This window comes from Amphiura filiformis, chromosome 19, assembly GCF_039555335.1.
Source record: "Amphiura filiformis chromosome 19, Afil_fr2py, whole genome shotgun sequence".
NCBI classification, from domain to species: Eukaryota; Metazoa; Echinodermata; class Ophiuroidea; order Amphilepidida; family Amphiuridae; genus Amphiura; species Amphiura filiformis.
Window position 1 is genome coordinate 8,350,661 of NC_092646.1, and position 22,259 is coordinate 8,372,919.

At 36.6% G+C, this 22,259-nt stretch overlaps 1 protein-coding gene across 1 annotated transcript; it reads right to left on the reverse strand.

Moving 5' to 3' along the window:
- Positions 1-423: 423 nt before the first annotated feature.
- LOC140140876 (cystinosin-like) lies at positions 424-21,442 on the reverse strand. The gene is made up of 9 exons (XM_072162625.1): positions 21,336-21,442; positions 13,325-14,179; positions 11,963-12,072; positions 10,979-11,119; positions 10,102-10,201; positions 8,127-8,250; positions 6,977-7,152; positions 4,179-4,296; positions 424-3,026 (listed from the first exon to the last, which is right to left on the reverse strand). Exons 2-9 carry the CDS (start codon positions 13,589-13,591, stop codon positions 2,788-2,790), a joined length of 1,275 nt encoding a protein of 424 aa, XP_072018726.1. The 5' UTR covers positions 13,592-14,179; positions 21,336-21,442; the 3' UTR covers positions 424-2,787.
- Between the last annotated feature and the right edge of the window lie 817 nt (positions 21,443-22,259).

Below are 22,259 nucleotides of genomic sequence, written 5' to 3' on the forward strand. Positions count from 1 at the left end.
CCCCATTCAAAAAAATATATATTATTCTGTTTTGCAAATGAAACTAAAATTTTAATCCTTTGGTTTATGAGTTCTATACTGGCAATGAAAGTCAAATTTGAACAGTTTTGCAATTGCAAGGGAAAATGGGCCAAAAACATGCAATTATGCATGATTTCTGACAATTTCAGGGACACACAGTGACACACAAGTCGACGAGAATCACAAAATCAATTCTCGTAATGATTCTCGTAACATTTGTTGCAAGAATTATCTTCTTTCATTGATTGAATCATGCAGAAAGTGAAGCGATGGTTTTGATTCTCTAAATTGGCACAAAATTGAGGCCCTGAAATGGCAGCCATGTTGGAAGACAGTTCTAAGATACCTTAAGATGACAGAGGGATAGGTCTCTAGATCCAATTCACAACTGTTAAATACGTATCACACGCTTTTATTGTATTCATGCGAACTGGCTTGTAGTACCTTATGGAGGACAGAATTTTATTTAAATGAGGATGACTCTGTCATGAGTGACATACACTGCATGTACCCTCTATAGGCTACAAGTTAGCTCAAAAATTTAATATTTTAATAATTGGTTATTAAAGAAATGAAAATGTGTTTTCCAAACATTAGAATACATGTCCTGAAATATCTTAGTACAACTCTTTGGGCTTTATTGTCACAGGATACAAAAAACACCCTAAAAACTCACAATTCTGGCCCTTATTTCAAAAATTGGCCAAATGTTAAAATTTGACTTTTATTGCCAGTTAGAACTAACAAGACTCGTAAGACCGTGTATTTATATAGAATGGCTGCATTTGTGCACTGCGTGACTGGCGCACGCTTATATGAATTTACGCGAGCGTGAATTTGGACTTAATTGAAGCGCGCAGTAACAAAAGCCGAATAATTTTCGCCGAACAAATTTTAGGGTTAGAATTACAATGTGACTACATAATACAGCTTGTCACAATACAACTTTAATTTCTAGCATATTTTTATGGTATGGTTTGACAGATATCCATAAAAAGCAAGTCAATATGCAGTCTCATTTTGTTGAGGTTTACCCCATCTGCAAAGACCACACTGCCTCACAGTTATTGCAGATGGGACCTTTAAGGGAACAACCCAAAAGATCGATGACGTCCTATAAACGTAACTAGTTTCGTTTCTCAGCCGACCCTCCCTCCCTGCAAGAAACGTAATAATGAAATGTTGAAAATTGTGATATAATATTAGTAATGACACATTCTTCAGACCGATGTTTTTGTACAAATGTAATCATGTATTTTTACCCCCTCCCCCCTAAACGAAACTAGTTTCGTTTATAGGACGTCATCGATCTTTTGGTTTGTTCCCTAACCCATTGAGACTCTTGTCTAAGATTAAGTAGTCTTTAAATAATATTTCAAAATAAATTGGTAAAATTTATTTAAAAATCTCAACCTATGCCAATTTTTTTTATGTCATACCAATCAAACACTTTTTTTTTGTCCTTATTGATTAAATAGCTCCATAAAAATGTCATTTCCTTGAAGCCTTGTCATAATATTAGACTCCAACACAGTTTATGCTAAAATAGTAGCTCAATAATTTCACTCCAGCCAGTTTTAAAGAAGCTGTTGAGCCTGGGGGAGGGGGTACATGTATTTCAAGTTGTATATCACCTGTGTACAAGAACTTTCAAAAATTACCTAAAGGAACTATTTTTCATCAGTGCAAAATGGAGCCAAAACAAGTACTACACAGCTGATTTCATACACTAAGTATTTCACCGTTATGAGTCGCGATATGAACACACCTAAATCCGCTGGTAGCAATCAGTCACGAGGCCTGAAGAAAAACCACACGTTTTGAGGTTTTGAGTACAATTTCACCCAGAAATTTACACTGTCTGCATTTTATGAACTGAATTATATCGAACAAATGTTTTTGGTGAGGAGTATAATTAATTTACTATTCATCCATTCACTATCCAAAATCACCATACCTACAAATCCGTATAATGAGACCTTCCAAAATAATGGTACTCAACTTCTACCGGATTATTTTTAAAGTGTTGAGAAAACCTTCCAATTTCAATAGAATTTCAGGTAAACTCTCACTCAATGCTTTGGAAACACAAAAATCCCGTTAGGTCTCAGCAAATGATAACACTTTTCTTTCATGACTTTCTTTGAAAGTGGATATTTTTTCAAATAAGTAATAAAAACTGGGTATCTAAGTTAATTGGACAGACAGTAAGAGAGCCTACTGAGCAGTATAAGTTACAGACAAAAATCTGTAGAGTTGATATATAATGATTGAGAGTGACCCATTAAGCTCATCTCCTATAATAAATCACATAAAATTTTACATGAAAGATGCTGATTTAAGCCCAACTTTTTCAGATGAGCATATGGACAATCATTGTGTACCGTACATTTTTAAAGTCCGATCCAGACTCAACATCGCACGGTGCAATTACATTTAAATGCACTGCAACGATATATCCCGAGCACGAGAATGTATTGCTGTCCTGTTTTCATTCTTCCATAGTGAATGCAGACCTTCCAGCAGCCAATCGCAAGCGTCCACAGCTGCGATATTGCATAAGATATAGCATGAGAAAGTTGAACAAAATTCAAGTCTCATCACCGATGAAAATTCCACCATGTGATGAGAATTTTCACCCCCGAGCTCGTTAAAACCTAGCTCAGATGTCATCGCAGTCGCAATGTGGAGTCTGAATTTGACTCAAAACTGGCCTTTGACTAAAACTGATGGCGTAAAAGTTTCAAGAAATCTCACGCCGCCCCATTAATTATCAGGATCCATTCCATCAAATTCGCCACTCCCCATGCTACTGCTAATGCCATTCTTCTCCCTCGTCTTATTATTGATAAGCGATGCTTTCTCGTTAATCTCGGGATAGCGATGCTCTGGATCATGATTGCGATAGAGTACGTAGTGTTGAATAATGAAGAGAATGTCAAAGGCTATGGAGAATACACCGAGACCAAACTTGGTTGGATCACCAAATATGGACTCCCAGTCATCTGTAAATTCAAAATGAGAATAGGTATTAATGTCTTTAAAGGTGGGGTGATGCGATTATATAGTTTGTTCGGCTTATAATTAGCAAAAATTATTTGGTTTTTACAACTGCGCACGTCAATAAAGTCCCAACTTTCGCCCAGGTAAATTCACATAAGAACAGCATTGTGTGACTATTGTAAGTGCTGCACCCCAACTGCGTTCACACCATTCTACATCAATACACAATGTTACAAGTATCATTTTTTAGCCAATTATAAGCAGAACAAACTATGACACATGACGTCTTCTACCTCCCATTGAGGCCCATCACCCACATATTCTTATTCCAAGTTTTGACTTCAATTGCTCCAGAGGTTTTGATTCTAGAAGCAAAAATGTGTGATGAGACCCAAAGAATAGTACACAACCTCCAGGGTGGTAGCCATCAAACTACCATGTTTTGTTCATACATACATACAAGTACCACCTAAATTAAACATATTCCGGTCCTAAAATATTACTGGGGAAATGAGAAAACATGAGCTTTCACCTGATGCCAAAATCTGCATTTTGATGGGGTAAAGTGGAGGGGTTTAGGCGAGTGGTCTATAAACGCTGCGTCATCGGCCAAAAGAATACGATTTGTGAGAGTTTAAGCCTTGGGCTTGCCTATATAAGGTGAGAATTATCTTCCTCCCTCTGATGAGAAGTTTTAATGGGGAGGCATCTTGCCTATATAATTCCATCTTGCCTATATAATTAAGTGTTGAAAAGTACAACATGTTGAATTACAAACAGATTGGTATTTCACTGAACAAACTGCATAGCATCGCATGACTAAGGCTATGAACTGGTTATTTTTACACGATAATCAGGACGAGCATGTCAGTCAGTCATTGCCACTGCAAAAGGAACTTGCAGATGACTATTATATCTGTATTGTCTCAAGTTAAGAGTAACGTCATGTTGGATTTTGCAGTGGCAGATTCAAATCGTGCACTCTAACTTAATCCACACACATAGAAGGGCTATTTCTATTTTTCTGTATGCTGCCAACGCAACTGCATAAACACACTGATTCGAATCTGCTACTGCGAAATCCAACATAACGTTACTCTCAACTTGAGTCAAGGGATACTATATAAATATATTTGTCAAGAAATGCAACTTACTGTTATTATATGCTAATAAAAACATCTGCAGTAGACTAAAAGCACCTCCTGTGAAATCTAACAACACATTCCCTATACTCCATCCATCTGTACTCTTGCGTCTGTAATTCATGTAGGCCTATATGTGAAAAAATGAGAACAAAAAAGTGTGAGTGTCTGTGACTTTTGTAAGGCGCCAATAGTTTTCAATCATAAAATGTTATCATTTTACAGGAAAAAGGATATCGCATCCAGGAATCAAAACTCAAAAACTTTGATTTACAAAATTACAGAAGGTGCAGTGGCAGAACCTTTGGAATTGAATTACCCTTGTAGCATGAGAAAGTTTAGTGTCAATATCTTTTTTCATCTGTCTTAGGCAAAGTAAAGTGAAATCAGGCTCTCCAGTAGTTCTGAAGACCCACCTTTGGAGATCAAGCTAACCCTAACCCTCCAGCTTCACCTGGAATAAAACTCCGATAATTATAGCCAGGGCATAATTTATAGTTTCAGAATTTTGCATAGCAAAATTGTGACAAAGTTTTATTTGCAATGACATATACGAGGGGCAGTCAGTATGTTTTAAGAGTTGTCTCGTGACGTCATTTATGGATTGTTTTCATGGCATTTCTCAATGATTACATAAACACTGTACCTTTGTCTTTCATACAACACATGTAAAAATTACATCATACACATGATTACGTAACAGCATTAGCATAAAATCAATAGTCTAGGGACACTGCCAAATCACGCAAAAGGGCGGGCCTTTTAAATTACAGAAAATACACATGTTTACAATGTCCGAGAACAGCAAAAGTACAAGGTGCATATGGCTAGTTTTGGGCAGGAATAAACAGTAGATCCTCAGTTTGCATTTGGTAAAATATGAGACTTGTCATTAAACTTTGGTGGAAATGGGACGTCTGGAAACTTCAACAACTGTAGGGCTTGATTGGAAGCGAAATTATTCTGCAAAAATGGCGAAAATGAAAAAGCAGTTATTACAAATGACATCAATTATTTCCTAAATTAAACATACCAAAATATATGACTGGTCACGTGTGAGAGTGTGTACTTAGTGCGATGATAACTGGTGCAAATCAAACAACAATCTGCGCATGCGTAGGTGGGATGACCGATACAACATGGTGGAAATGCACAAAAATTGCAAAATTCCATGTAAATAGGGCCTAAAATATTACAAAATGCTATGAAAATTGTAATTTAAATATTCATATGAATTTTTATGGATGATCTCAACCTGAAATGAACAGAAAAGTTTAAAAAATTAATTTCTCATTCAAACGATGGTCTCTCTCTTTGTACCACTACTTTTTGTATAAATGTAACAATGGTAGAATAACAGTTATATTTTAATCACAGATTCAAATATTTTCTAGGGAGACTCCCGTTTAAATGTTTAGAGATTAGTCAACAGAACTGGTAAAAAATTTTAAATTTCCACGTTTGCTATTTTTGGCAATATCAAGATTTTTAAAGAAAGAAAAGCCTTGTTTTTGTCAAAATTAAGACATATTTGACCATGCATTTTAAATAAACTAAAACCTTTACAGCCCAACAAACATGGTTTAATGAACTGGTAGTTTGTGTGCTATTACTGTTCCAAACGGCAGCATTCTCCATACTTTAATTCCCGAGAAAATATAGAAAATACAACAATACCTCATTTCGGCCTCTTATTTCCCTTAATAAAAACGACTCAATTTCACCAGGTGACTCTAGACCATTGATTTTATGCTAATGCTGTTATGTAATCATGTGTGTGATATAATTTTTACATGTGTTGTTTGAAAGACAAAGGTACAGTGTTTATGTAATCATTGAGAAATGCCATGAAAACAATCCACAAATGACGTCACGAGTCAACTCTTAAAACATACTGACTGCCCCTCGTATGTTTGTGTGATTGGATAGCAATTTGGCCGCTAGATTGTGTAGCAAAATGCAATGCGATACCGGTTATATTATGCCCTGACTATTATCTCTTTATCTCAAATTCGGGTGCTAATTAGGTAAAATATGGTAATTCGCTGTCGTAGTGTGGCGTCAAAATTGATCGTTGCCAGGTCAACTGGCTCACGCTACCTGTGTTCGACTAACACTATCAAAATGATCACAAAACAAAGTGAATGGTTTGATAACAAATATTAAAAGTATGTGTGAACCAGTAACTAAGATGACGCATTCACTACGATGGCGGGTAAATTGCACTTGAGATCTTTTCAACTGCGTGGGCAACAACAATGGAGGGCAGGGGCGGATCCAGGATTTTTTGATAGAGGGGGCGCCTTTTGGTCGACGACGAAAAAAATGGTGTTAAGGGGGTTACCCCCTCGAAAACTCAACGGTTTTGGCCCATTGCTTGCTGTTCATGGCGAATTTGTTCATTTTTTGAATTTCTTTCATTTTTGTATTTTTAAGTTAGGCGGCGCCCTTTGCTAGTCGAAAAATAGAGGGGGCGCGCGCCGGCTGCGCCCCCCCCTAAATCCGCCACTGGAGGGAGCTGCCCACTAGGGTTGTAGCTACAGTGGGTGGTGGTGGGCAGCACAGCCCGCCACTCAGTTTTAGAGCCCACCAGTCAGCTGCAGTTGTAGCACTGGAGCCCACCACTCAGAGTCCAAAATTGCACAATTTTATTGAATTAGTCAAGAATTCTGTCAATTTTGACAATAAATTGCCAAATATGCAAGATTTTCAAATGCCACCCAGCACTAAAAATATCCTAGCTACAACCCTGCTGCCCACCCAGATGAAAAGACTTTCACTTGTTATTTTTATCCCTGCAATGTACTTACTTGTGGCATATATTTGATAAGTGTTACAGCCAGCTTGACATAGGAAAACATATAGAGGAAATCTAACCAGTTGAGTACAGTTTGTTTTGATGCTGCTGTGATTACAAGACATATGATTATGAACACCCAGGCTAAGATAAGTATTATCTTGCAAACCCATGATACCTTCTGTCCACCTAAAAAAAAAAAAAGTGATAATAACAGATTAGTAATAGTCAAGGAGATTACATCAAAAGAGTACCAACTCAAAATGGCCTGTGTGTAACGCTATGGTAAATCCACCATAGAGGTTAGACCCAAAGAGTACCAACTCAAAATTGCCACATGTGTAACGCTATGGTAAATCCACCACTTTGCCTTTGGTTTGTCGCTCATAGAGGGCAAACTCCATCAATTTTTGGCAAGATCTTTAAGCTTGAGCATTACAATGTGGTTTGTGCACTCAGCTCTTAGCGCACCTAAAAAGGCATAGGAAAACGTTAGGAACACGTTCATTGTTCAAATATGCAAAATTTCCTGCTCGCTGCGCTCGCATTATATGATGAGACAATTTAAGGTTTTAAGTTCGGGTTCCCAAAAATCTTGCCTGTGTAAGGGGGGGCAAAAGATTTTTGGCACATCAAAAGGGGGGCAAAGTTTTTAGCACATCGAAGGGGGGACAAAGATTTTTGGCACGGCCAAGGGGGGGCAAGCGTTTTTTGGCAGACCATTTTGAGAATTCACCACCCCTGGGTTCACATAATTATTGCACCACCCCTTATTTACATGTAGGGATGTGGGGTTTATCACTGTGGAGCCAATTACATAAATGGAAACAACTTTATAGAGATAATTTTCTTTGTGGAGACACATAACAATGTTCCATAAGGAAAAAATATTCCACAGCGCATTAGAAATTGCTGTAAATTGATTCCCAATGAAGGTTTCCAGGGGGTAAAACCCTGTGGAGTTGTAGGTGCTGCTTATACATGTAGTACTATTGGGTATGCCCTGTGGAGCCAATAACCGCCAAATATAGGTTAAGGTATAACCTTATAGAGATCATTTTGCTCCACAAAGAATATACTTGGGTATGTGATATCCATTAGGTGAGGTTTGTGTATGGGTGGATGAGTGTGTGGGGTGTGTGTACATGTATTTCTTACAGAACTTACATCATATATCAAAGCTTGTAAAATAGTGATGGTGCATAGTATTACTGCATGGATAGAGAAAAACACATCATTTAATAGCACTGGGTTTACTCCATACGGATGTAGCTTCTGATATTCTTCCTGCAATTAAGATGACAAAAACAAATTAAAAACTGGAAATATTTTACATTCCTCTCACCCCCACCCCACTATCCTAGAATAAATATTAACCTATAGAGGCCATCAGCGTTTTTCAAGCGTGACTCATGACAATAGTGTTTATATACATGATTCGTACCCACAAGCTCCTCATTCACTTGCTTGATCTCTATAGATTGACCAAAGATGTTTTACTTTAGTAAAACCTAGATACGCTGATGCCAGATGCATATACTGATGCACGGTAGTGAACGTAACCGTTCCGGCTGAAATCCAGAAATGACGTAATTTGTTCTGGTGCTGCCACTTCCGGGTAACGCGGGAGAAGAACATGCCTTTTGCAAACAAAATGGCCGACAAGTCCCGGTCCTTTTCCAGCGAAAATACAGCTTATTTAGCCAATGTGAACATGGGGTCATCGGTTATAATATTTTCCTATCATATTGAGCTAACACGTCAGCTATATGGTATTTCACGATATAACAGTAATAATAAGAAAACTGCAAACGTTCGTTTGACGAAGTGACCAGCTCTAATGACGTCACTATGTAAACAACATAGAGCTATAAATAATTAATTAGGTAATACCAAATATGGAGGTACCGTATCCAAACATATGCTAATTAGAACAGGTTAGACGGCACGACGAATCAGAATACGATCCTGGTATCCAATTCTATGCAAATGAGTTGAAGGAGGTTACGTGAACATGTAAACTAATGCGACTCTTGTGTATACCGACCTCTGTGAGATTGACTGACTGCTAGTATTGCTCTATCCACCTGAAATGCCCTGAAACTTTGAACAGAGTTTAGTACGCACAACATGGCCACTGTGATGTCACACTGACAGCCTCTATCCCTAACATGGTGAAATATGACTCTGTATATATGCAAGTCATACAATAATTTTCTTACCATATGCTCATTTCAAAATATAATTACATTGATGCAAGTGTGTTATGTACCAGACATACTGTGGTATTCGGCTATTTCAATTGACATTCAAGTGAATTTCAAATGGGATTACCTGAGTGACCCCCATTTGAAATCTACACCCCCTGTGTGGGAGATTAAGGTCAAGTCTTCCTTAGGAGGTGTTAATTTCAAATGGAATAGCCCATTGGTGACAGTGAAAATATCATCATATCATTTATGATATTGTACACTCTACAGATATTGCCCAGAATATAGATGATAAACACTCTAACCAGAAAAGATTCATTTTCTAACGCTGACTTACAACTCCAAAAAGTCCTTTTTTCATACAATGTCAGAATCAACTGACATTTTGGAAATAAGTTTTTTTTGTGGATATCAGTTGAACCATACTATCAAAAGAGGATGCTAAAATCATGAAATACCCCTTCTCAACACATCTAAGACAATTTTGTCAGGTATCTTTCTGGAATGCTTTACACTCATCATGTGCCATACAGTCTTAGCAGGAAGTTGAACACTGCCAAATATCAATTGTGAATTGTCATTTCAAGTGAGCAAAATAAGAAGATACGCAATGCAATTTGGGTTGATTTCTGCCTGTTAGTTTGCCTGGTAGTCACTACATGTAGTCAGGATTGCCTTGCCACTAAGAGCTGTTTGGGGAGGCAATCAATACCCTTCCTACTCCCCATTCCAGATAAATACAGCACTAATTTTTTGGGATTAAAAAAATATGATCAAGTTCTGCAAAATAAAACATAACTAAATCATAATCCTTTAGTTATATAGTCCTAACTAGCAATAAAAGTAAAATTTTAATATTTGGCCAATTTTTTTGAAAAAAGAGCCAAAAACATGCATTTTTCTGGAATTGTACTGGGTTTACACTTACCCAAACTGGCTCAATCCAATACAAGCCAATATTAAAGCATGCATATGCTAGGAAGCCAGTAATGTTGTAGCCAAGAAAATCAAAATTCAATCCCACCACACTGTAAAAGTGGAATAAATGACAGTACAGTGTTAAAGATGAAGAACAAAATTCATGAAATAGGATGCTTTGGGCTATTCCAGTTTACTGTAAAAGTAGAAATTTTCGGGAGGTTTTTATTTTCGTGAATTTTGCGAGTGGACATAAAATCGCGAAAAGTAAAACTCGCGAAAATAACCTTTTGCATTAGGTTTCTATTGTATCAATATAAAAACTGCGAAATTTAATTCTCGCGCAATTGACAAAATCTTCAAAATCGCGAAAATATCTTCTTGCGAAAATATTGACTTTTACAGTAAATATATACAAAGCCTATGGAAGACATGACCTTAATCTCCCACATAGGGAGTGTAGATTTCAAATTGAATCACTCACTTAGGTAACCCCATTTGAAATTCACACTCCCTGTGTGGAAGTTAAGGTTACATCTTCCATAGGGGGTGTATGGATTTCAACTGGAATAGCCCATTTGCAGGGTTATAATACAAATATTGAATGTTTGTTTGTTTGTTTGTTTGTTTCCGAGGTTTGTTTACCCAGTTTGGTCCGTGAGGGAAACATGCTAATACACAGGAAATCCATGGTCCATTCCAAGCTCATATAATAAAAATGCACGAACCTGGATAGCCAGTGTAGGCTAATAAGTTTATAATTATGGTAAGAATATTTCTATGAGGTGAAATATGGACTGCTCACTTGAAAAAAATCATAGGGGACACTTATTATGAGAAGTGCACTAATTAAGTCAAATGCAGTAGTAAACAAATATTCCACATACCTTTTCCTTCTGAAGTTGAGTATAACTTGCGGATAGAAAGAAACAGACCATGCAGCAAAGTAAATCCATCCAACTATGATAATGATTATAGATAAGGCCTCGCTATGAACCACTTGCACACGTACAAACACACTGGATAAACTGAAAATATGAACATGGAAAAATGAGGGATGTAAGTAGCTGTTGAGAAAACCTGAAACGGTGCCAGCCAAGCGAGTAAGCCGAATGCTTGATTGGAGCACTATTTATTTAGCAAACGCTAGGGATTGCCGTTAGCAGACTGATTCAAAAACACCGGTTTCCCAAATAAGAAGGCAGCATCTGTTTTGAAATATATTTGCAGATACTGCAGTTTCACATGGCAGGGCAGAGAAGATATCTTAGTCTTACCCTTCCCAGAATCCTTTGCAACATGATGCATCACCTCATTACATCAAATGACACTACTATTACTTTGTATAGGTTTCCTTTTGTTTTTATGCTGAGAATAGACGGGTAAAACATGGGTCGATAGTCAAGAAATATGCATATTTTACAAGATCTGGATGGGCTCTGTTCATTTAGGTACTTTTTGTTACCATCAACTTATGTTGCGCTAGATAGCAAATCAGTACAGAAAATTGAAATGGAAGAAATGCATTGTGGGAGGTGTACGATATCTTCTCTGATGGCAGGATATGATATTTGTTCCATTGATTTAATTTAAATTTAATTAAAAAACAAAACAATGAGGGATCATTATTTATGCCAGGGGGAACGGAGGATTTTCATATATTCTCGAACAAAAATTTTGCATCCACCCTCGTATTGAAGTCCCCCTCGAAATCTCCATTCCTTGTATATAATTTCATGTCCCCCCTCCAATATTAAGGTCAAAATTTCATGTCCCCCTCAAGTCAATCAAAAAAATTTGCATCCCCCTAAAATCCTTTGCCCCCACCCCGGCGGAAATAATGATCCCTCCCTAACATGAAAGCAACTTACTTTCCCAGCTCCTCTGATGATGAGTTCAATTTGATGTTGCAGGAACCAACGCCCACACCTGATATGTTAACATGCACTTTCTGATCTGTGGTATTCTTGGGAATGATCACCTATTCAAAATCACAAGTTGAAAAAATAATATTGATAAACAGCTGGTAGTAGCTAGATTAGTTTCATACACTCCTAGATAGAGCTAGAGAGAACCAATCAGAGCAAGCGTTAGTCAAATCTGAAGTGTGCATACATGTAAATATTGTATTTAATTGCATGGGCGCGCACTCTGTGTAGTGCTTTTGGACACATCCATTTTTCTTGCAGCAGGTTGATGCATTTATATTTGCTTGTATTTTCCAACATTTTCAGTGCGGTGACAATTTTTTTATAAAAAATAGCAAAAATCATGGGATTTTTTCTTTTGCGAATAAATGCGAATCGCTTGCTGCTCAAGAAATTGTACAAAGCTTTTACTCTGCACTGTAACAACTATTTAACTTGAATGTAAGTTCATACGTGCTGGTGATAAACAATTTTTAAAAGTTTAAACTGACTTTCAGTACATTGAGTACAAACTACGGTCATCTTCATCAGAAGATGTTGTGATGGACTTGCCCTATTGGTAGCTTAGGGATAGACTGAGGGCGGAAAAGAAATTTCAAAAATTTCAAAAATTTCAAAAAGAAATCTATGCCACTGCCCTCTGCTGTCACAGATCGTGAGGCGGAATCTCATCACGACATTGACTGGGAATCTACAAAGGTTTTGATGTTCATAGTGAAACAAAAGGGCAAGTACATCACAACATCATAGGCCTTCTTCTGATGAAGGTGTGTGTCACCCATCGAAAATTCAAAGTTAGTTGAATTTTTGCGCTGAAAGTGAAAGTCAGTTTAAACTTTTAGAAACTATTTAAGGGATCAGAGATAGCAACGTTTGCATAGTATGTTTTGTGGGAAATGAAAGCACATAAGACATATCAAATTGCATTCTGAATACGAGGAAAATCCTTCTGATAATATCAAGTAATTTTAATTTTTTGAAATTGGTGATATAAACACTTTTAAATACGAAAAGTCATTATATCATTAGAAAAATATCATTAGATTTACAAATTTTACTTCGAGGACTGTAGAAAATACCAATTTTTGATAATTTGCTATAAAATTTGCAAATTTCAAAATGTGATATCATCAGGACATTCTTCGTATTCAGAATGCAATTTGATATACATTGTGTACATGTCTGACGTGCTCTCGTGTCCCACAAAAATACTGTGCAAACTTTGCTCTCCGAGGCAATATGAAAGCTACGGTACTGTAAAGTTGAAATGAATAAACTTAATATGTTAAAACAGTTCTTGTTTACCTTTGGTTGAGCGGCAGCTTTCATCGGATAATCACTAAACAGATTCACTTCAGCCTCTTCACCGAGTTCAACCTTTGACCTCAGCCAAAATCTGCCCATTTCACCCTTCTGTACAGTTAGATCTTGTGTAGATACTGACAAATTTGCTGAATTACCGGTAACTACTACATGGTTCTCAAAGTCGCATAGGAGCAGGAATGTCCATAACAACAACGTTCTCATTATGTGACTAGTTGAAAAGTGTTTGTGACCATTTTTAATTTCCATTTTATAAACTATTTTATGGTTTGCATGTATCTTGCAACACTAGGACTCGTCAGATGTGTTTGCTAAACTGGCAATACACACCAAATCAAAAATCAATACTGAACTGGTAACTATTGGATGAAAAAGAGATTTGTATAAATGCGAGTCATTATTTGGGTTCGATCCTTATCTTGTTTAGTACCAAACTTGCAATTTATAAATGCACAATGTTTCTCAAAGTAACACTGCTAATTCATCCATTTGCTAGTAATTGTCTCCTCAAGGTGATTTGGTTGATTTATTCTGGACCTGTTTGATCTTCAACTAGCATTATTCCTGTATACCCCAAAATATCTGAACTAACAGGTTTTAAACATTTGCTTCACAATCCTATCTGTAAGGCTCCAATTTCTCATCAACTGCTTCTGTACTGGTGTGCATATAAACAAAATTCCAATCCAGAGAGGTTATTTAGTCTTATAGCTCACAGTATCAGTGCAAGTGGTTCCAACACTATTACTAACTGTTCATTATTGCTACCATAGATGTTGTGTGAATAATTCTTGTGTTCGTGTATCATCGTTGGTAGAACTGGTATCTATTTCAGATCTGTAATAGAGCACAAGGAAACACATATGGCAAATCAATGGACTATTCCAGTTGAAATACATACCCCCTATGGAAGACATGACCTTAAAGGCTAAATCTTCCACAAAGGGGAGGGGGTAAATTTCATATGGTGTCACTCATTCAGGTAATGCCATTTGAAATTCACACCCCTGTGTGGAAGATTAAGGTCATTTCTGTTTCCTTCTAGATAGACTACCCCGTAGTCCACTTGCCCATTGTGCATACTCTGGATATTGTATTTAAGCTTAAAACCCTGATTTAATTAATGTGTGCACAATTGATAGATTTTGATTTTCACATCTGTTCTTTTCAGTCACCCTACTCCCTCTGTTTGTTAGCTTCCCAAGTGGACTACTGACTTTGGATTGCGGTCAGAGATGCTTAACACGGCTGTCTATGAGCTTCTATGGATGAGATTGTCGGAAATCTGGCCTACTAAAATTGGCCATGATGTAATGCATCTTTAAATGAATCTGGCTTGTGATTGGTCGCCTGATCTCGTTATGGTTTAAATCCTCCGGTACCTGTCATTACCATTAATAACTACATGGTACACAAGTGCATGGCCCACCCCGCCTTTGTGTTGTGTAATTGCATGAACGCGTCAATAAGTGCATGGACGCGTCTTGTATTTGCTTGCGGTTAAATTTGATTGATAAACAAGTATGATTGACAGTGTGAGTGTTAGGGACTTTGCCCGTTCAAAATCCCTTTTAAAATTGAAAGTCCATAGTCTATTTTTAACATGGAATTTCGCGATTAATAAACTGGCAGATTCTAAAATCAGAATTGTTCAGTATTGAAGTGCCAATACAATTATGACATTATGATACATGTATGTTGCATTCAATAATATAAGCCTACGTAGGCCTACACTTTACTTTTACTGTCACTAATATAATTACCGTACTGACGCGAGTATAGTCCCACCCCGTTTTTGGGTGAACATTTTTCAAAATTGGGGGGTGGGACTATACTCGAATTTTTTCAGTTTTGGAGTGTCCCTGGACCTAGACCTAAATGCTAGGATCATTCATGGTTGACCTAAAAAAAAATATAAAAAATTTCAAGATGTTTTGTTATTTTTAATATGAAAATTGATAATTTGTATTCATGTCATACTCTATTAATGATTTCAAAATGCATTGAATTTGAATGCATTTTGAAATCATTAATAGAGTATGACATGAATACAAATTATCAATTTTCATATTAAAATAACAAAACATCTTGAATTTTTTTTTTTTTTTTTAGGTCAACCATGAATGATCCTAGCATTTAGGTCTAGGTCCTGGGACACTCAAAAAAAATAATAACTTAAAAAAAAAAATTAAAATTTTTTTTTTTTTTTTTTTTTAATTTCTGAAATTTTCCTAAAGTTTGGGGTTGGGACTTTACTTGAAGGTGGGACTATACTCGCGTCAGTACGGTATATAACTTTTTCATAACAATTTTATATTAGTATTTTGATGTAATTAATATCAGTATAATTTCGAGTTCAACTGAATGCTTTCATCATGATTAACATCAAAAATAGAATAGTCTACCTTCTAGAGGAGTATTATAGATTTCAACTGCAATATTCAATGTTATATAATTAATAGTATACAAATATTGAATAGAATGTACCGGTACAATAGAATTCTAAATAAAATAGAATGTTGTGTGCTTGTATGCTTGCAAATCAACCAATGTGCGTCGATACTCTTTTGAGGTTTCGCACAGTACCGGAAGAAGAAGAAGAATACTTCTATTCACTTGTATGCTTTTTACCCGCAGGCGCAGTAATTGAATTTGTGTGGCAGCACATGTACTTGCTATCGGGGAAATGTACACAACAAATTCCCAACGTAGCAAGATAGACAGAATTAGACACCCATATCGCTCATTCTACAAAATCCGGTGCCAATCCACTATAAAAGTTGTTCAAAAAGACCTGCTTTTTGTGTTTTTAAGAGTAAATGGATCACTACTTTCAGATGTAAAAGATTGCCAACACCACTTGCATATTTTTCTTTCAGGAAGTCATGATGTTTTTTAACACTAAAACTCAATGTAATGTGAGCTACGTTACCGACTACAAAATGGGCTGGTTTTACTCAATCCAAGGTCATAAAAAGCAAACTAAAGATCACTTGAGTGAAATGTAAAACAGATTTCACCATTTCATAGAAGTTTTGAAGATGCGTAAATGAGTGTGTAACGTAGCTCACAGTAACGTAGTTCACTGGTTTTAATGTGATTTGCGACGTTAGAACGTTTTTATATGTTGGTTAATTCTAATATAAATGGGGTTCGACCACTGGGAGCTTTCACATATTATTAGGAGGAAGTACATGTAATACAAGTGCATACTATAGAATCCTGGTAACGTAGCTCACCAATCTTAACATGGTCGGTTGAAATTTCAATGTTTACAACATTTCTATGCCAAAAATGCTACAGCATCACAATTTTTACTATGATTTTTAAAAACCTATTGAGTGTTTCCTTTCAAAAACCGCAAATGACATTGATACCTCTGTTTTACTTCTTTCCAATAACGTGTGTTAAAAAGGGGTAACGTAGCTCACAGCGTTTTGGTGGAAAGTGCAATTTATTTTAGAATTACACACGTTAAGACGTTTTAAGGGGGTACTACACCCCTGTCCAATTTTGCGCCTATTTTTGCAATTTTCTCAAAAATTATAGCACATTGGTGACAAGTAAGATATGTATAGGCCTATTATAGGGGCAAGGACTACAACTACTGTACTGAAAATACAGCAACACAAAGCAAGTAGTTATTGATTTATTGATCAAATATTGGTTTTCCCTCACTTTTTGACTGTAACTCCACAACTGTTGGCTGTGCTGAAATAAAATTTCCAGTGCAGTAGTTGTAGTCCTTGCCCCTATAATTAGGGATGACCACTGTTAATACAGTTTCCACTAGAACGATTTTTCATTTACTGTGTGCGTGCACTCACACACGTATTGTCTATGGAGAAAGTGATCGATACAAGAAATCCCAGGCCTGTTAAATGGTGTACAATGTACATACTTGTTTTGATCCAAATGTAGGCCTATATCAGGGTGTTTCAAGAAATTCCTGATTCCACCAGAAAACATTAACCAAACTTTTTCCTGTTTGGTCAGTAAATAGAGAGGACCTTCCTTCATGAAGAGATCAACTTTTTTTAATGAAAAACTTAATGAGATGAGAACTACAACAGGTTGAAGTGACACCATTCCGTGCATCAGGTGTTCAAACGCAATTATCTCCGAATTTGGAGTGAATCAGGCAAGCAAACTTACATACTCATAAAATTTAACTATTTTTGAAGACAAAATGTGCAGGATGTTAAGAAATTTAAGAATGTTTAAGCCTACATGGCCCATCTCAAATCTTTTACTTCCCGTGCACTACTCACTACCTAGTCTGTGTTACATACCGTGTACCTATATCCATAGGGAGAGAAACTACTGGGAACCACACACTCTCGGAAACCATAGTGGGCACATACCAACACAGTGTATTGCCCAATGTAGTAAAGATAACCTTTGAGTTGGAGTAAATTTCTCAAAATTGGTAGTGATTAATGTTACCAAACTTATGCCATGATGAAATATAATAATTTTTGAAGATAAAATGTGCTGACCTTAAAAGATTAAAGACTACCGCTATTCATTTGAAATAATGCACTTATTGTTCATCTCCTCTATGGAGATATTTTCCATGGCGGCCATCTATGATCATGCTTGAGGTTTCACCAAACAAACCATGGGTTTTGAGGTCTTATATTTTTTGTTGTATGTCAACAAAATCGATTAAATTTTCAGGATGATCTTATTTTCATGTTGTTATAAGCAAATATAATGTTCCAGATAACGCTAGTTAATAAATACATTAAGAAAAAGTACCTTAAAGTTGCACTTTCTGTTAGTATTCCTTTTTGGACTTCAACTTTTTAACATGTTCTAGCAGCCCTATATAAAACCGTGACACTCGAAAGGCCATATCTCTGGAATGAAACGTCCGATTAAGATTATTTAAACGCCAAAATGTTTCTTTCATCAATTCCAAGCCAATAAGTTAGGTCTGAATCAATTTAAAAGTACTTCAATTTTTTAGTGGACATGCCTACTATAATATACATATCTTACTTGTCCCCAATGCGCCATAATTTTTGAGAAAAATGCAAAAATAGGCACAAAAATGGGCAGGGGGGTAGTACCCCCTTAATCACTAAAAAATAATGTTGATAAACAATAAGATGGTGCGTTATCTATTTAAAAAACAACAAATATGTAAAGAAATCGCATTTATTCAAAGAAAATATTCAGGGTTAGATGTGACACTTGAGCAGTGGAAACGCATTTTTAGCGATTTTTGAGCCTTCGCAAGGGTTAATCAGGCAGAAGAAAGCATTTGAGGGGGCACTACACCCCTCAATAAATTTGTGACTATTTTTGCATTTTTCTCAAAAACTAATGACACGCTGGTAACAAAAGGTATGTTATAGGGGCAAGAAATCCAATTACTACACTGAAATTTCAGTGACCCAAGACAAGCGGTTCGATACTTATGATAGAAAATGAGGTACCGCTAGGATGTACCTCATTTCCTATCATATTTACTAAACCGCGTGTCTTGAGTCACTGAAATTTCAGTGTAGTAATTGGATTCCTTGCCCCAATAATATACATGGTCGCATGTCATAAGTTGGGTATGCAAAAAGGGTGGAGGGATTACACTTTTCTGAAAATTGTGATACAAATTTGATTGGCTTTCCGTAACCCCATATCCTACAGCAGTGGTTGATACCTCATTTTAAGCCTAATTTTATACTCTTTCAATCTACTGAAGCATATAATTATACATTATTCAGTAAAAAATCACATCAGTTGAAATGAAAAATGCCAGGGGTGGAGGAGCAGGCGGATGTGGAGCAGGCGGATGCGGGAGTGTGCAATAGGGCCTATGTGAAAATTCACATGTCAGCATGTCATAACTACTGGTTATTTTTTCAAATCTAGTGAGGGTATGATGTATTGACAGCTTTGAATGTTGAATTTGTACAACTAAAACAATTACTGACTACTTATAGGTGGCACTACACCCCTGATAAATTTTGTGACTAATTTTGCATTTTTCTCAAAAAGTAACTACAAAATTACTACATTTTGTGTACACACTGGTAACAAAAGTTATGTATATTATTGGGGCAAGTAATCCAATATACTTCACCGAAATTTCAGTGATTCAAGACAAAGGGGTTCATTATATAAGTTAAAAAATGAGGTACATTCTAGCGGTACCTCTTTTATCCTAAATAAAGTATACCGCTTGTCTAGAGTCACTGAAATTCCAGTGTAGTAACTTGATTCCTAATACGGTACTCCTATAATTTACATAACTTTTGTTACCAATGTGTTATTATTTTTTTAGAGAATGAGAGAAATGCAAAAATAGTCACAAATTCATCAAGGGGTGTAGTACCACCTTAAATGGTTATAATGTTCCATTTTTTAAATTTTAATGAAATCCTAGTTGAATTTCAGTATTTTTAGCAACATGCTAATGTAAATTTCTCTTCTTGATATTCATTTCCTTAATAATAGAATAAATGTCTCGCTAATTACTTGTAAAAAGGTCATTGACCTTCACAATGTAATTAACATACGTACAATTATTTTAAATAGTTCATTTGAAGCATTAATGTATTGAGACCATATCCTCCAAATCTGATGACATTCTTGCATAAAATAAAAATTTTACAGTCATTTTTGTAATTGAGGTCTGATTTGAGAAAAACGCATTTGAAAATTGAGATTTACATAGACAGTACACCTGTGTATTAATTAATCAGTAATTAAGCATTATCTCACAAATTAAGCATGTGATAAGGTTAAAAATGGTGTTAATTATTAGATGTTGTCAATATATAATACAACATATCCAAAAATACATTTTTTGTCATTTTTGACCATGTAATGGAAATTGTACCCAACTTATGACATGCGACCACATAACTTTTGTTAGCAGTGACCCAGTGTGTTATTAACTTATGAGAAAAATGCAAAAATAGTCACAAATTTACTACAGGGGTGTAGTACCCCTTAAAGTATGGAAAACTATACTATATGTCACACACCGACATCGCCTGGCTAATAATTACTTTGTCAGCAGAGATACTTAAATAAATACCCGGGATCGATACACGTGAATTTGCTATGCACAAGTTTGATATGAGAAGAAAATCTCTGGATACCGTGTAGAAAATGATGAATATCTCCCGTAAATGATTTCAGATAAAGAAACCAGATGTGGTTCCTTGCACATGAATATATATTTTGAACAGATATGATAGTCGTTAGCTTGCGCTTTGAGACAGCAGCTTGCGTCTTGAGTCAAAACTGACAATAATTCGCAATAATTCTGATTTATATGTGCCAAATTATATAGCGCAGTGTATCGGCCAATCATGAAGGTACGGTAGTCTAAAAGAATATGACCTATCATAATGGCTACCATGCTCGACTTGGCACACAGCGAGGTCAGTCACCGAGGTAATCGGGGCTATTATGTCAGTAGCCTTAGTCAGATGTCCTTCGGCCTATTATGATACTCAAAACTATTAAACAGGTCGATACAAATGGCCATGTGTGGCTGTGGATTCAATCTACCATGGCGATTTCTGCCATGAAGATATCGGGGCGATGACACTGTGTGTCCGTGTAGATCTCGTTGAGTTCTACCATTAAAAACAACATATTTGATGCCCTAATTTATGCTCGACATTTGTGTTTGTGGACCAAAGAATGGAAAAAAGGCTATTGGCACCGGATTTTGTAGAATAAGCGATATGATAAAGGACGAAACAGTGGGATGTTTCTCACTAGTGCCCGGGCTACATGTATCTCTCAACTTAAACATGTTATTTTATCAAGGCAATGTCAATCAGTCAGCACTGTCAGTGGTGTCAATAAAAATTGAAATATTGAATGATGACTCAACAAAACAAAAATTTAAGCTTACTGAAGTGAAGATGAAGATTGAAGTCTTTTACTCTTTACATTTACACAACCATGGCAACAACGGCGAGTATTTGTGAGATATTATGCAAGTTATGTAGGCCTATAAAAATATTACCATGCTTTTGATCGGTCTTGATGCTTTCCAATTTATCCGCACACAGCTGTTTCATGTCCCTGCAATATCTCCGGAAGTGAATGAATGAAGAATACGACAACACGTGAACAGTCACTCATGTGAGTGTTCAGTCGCGTACACAGTATTCCCTGCAGTATTCATTAACACTCGCCATGTCATTCGTCACTATGCAACAGTGAAAAGTATAAGTGTGTAACAGAGACTACAGTCATAGATTGGGATTCCAAGGACTGGTTTCTCAAAACTCGGCTGAACTTGGGGAATGTTCATTTTATACTTTGGTAGGGGGGCTGGTCTTCCTCAAATTTTTCGCTCGAAAACTTTTTTGACCCCCCTCGATGGACCGCTAAACTTTTTTGGCCCCCCGCTTTTAACAGACAAAACTTTTTTGACCCCCCCCCCCATTTCGTATAACAAACATAGGCCTAAGCTGGCCTAGTTGTTTCCAGTGGTGTGGTATCTGGGTCACATGTCTTTGAGGGAGGCAAATGCCCGGGGCAAATGTTTGAAGCATTCCCGGTGGGACAATTGCGCATGGAATACTGACAAGCACAAGGAAATTTTCATTTTATACTTAATTTAGATTTGTCCCAAATCAGGGTGTTTATCTGATTTTAGGGAGCGATCGTTATTTATGGCAGGGGGGAATGGGTAAATTTAGGGGGGAACACGAAATTTTTTTTGTGGTCTTGAGGTGGGAACATGAAATTTTTAGTTGAACCAGGAGGGGAGACTGTTAAATTTTAAATGGAGAAAATTGGGAAAACAAGGGGAACGCGAAAATTTTGAGCGGACGCGAGGGGGGAACGCGAAATTTTTGTCGATATTTTTGCCAAAACACCCATTCCCCCCCCCTGCCGTAAATAACGATCGGTCCCTTACAGGGATAAATGAAATAGAGGA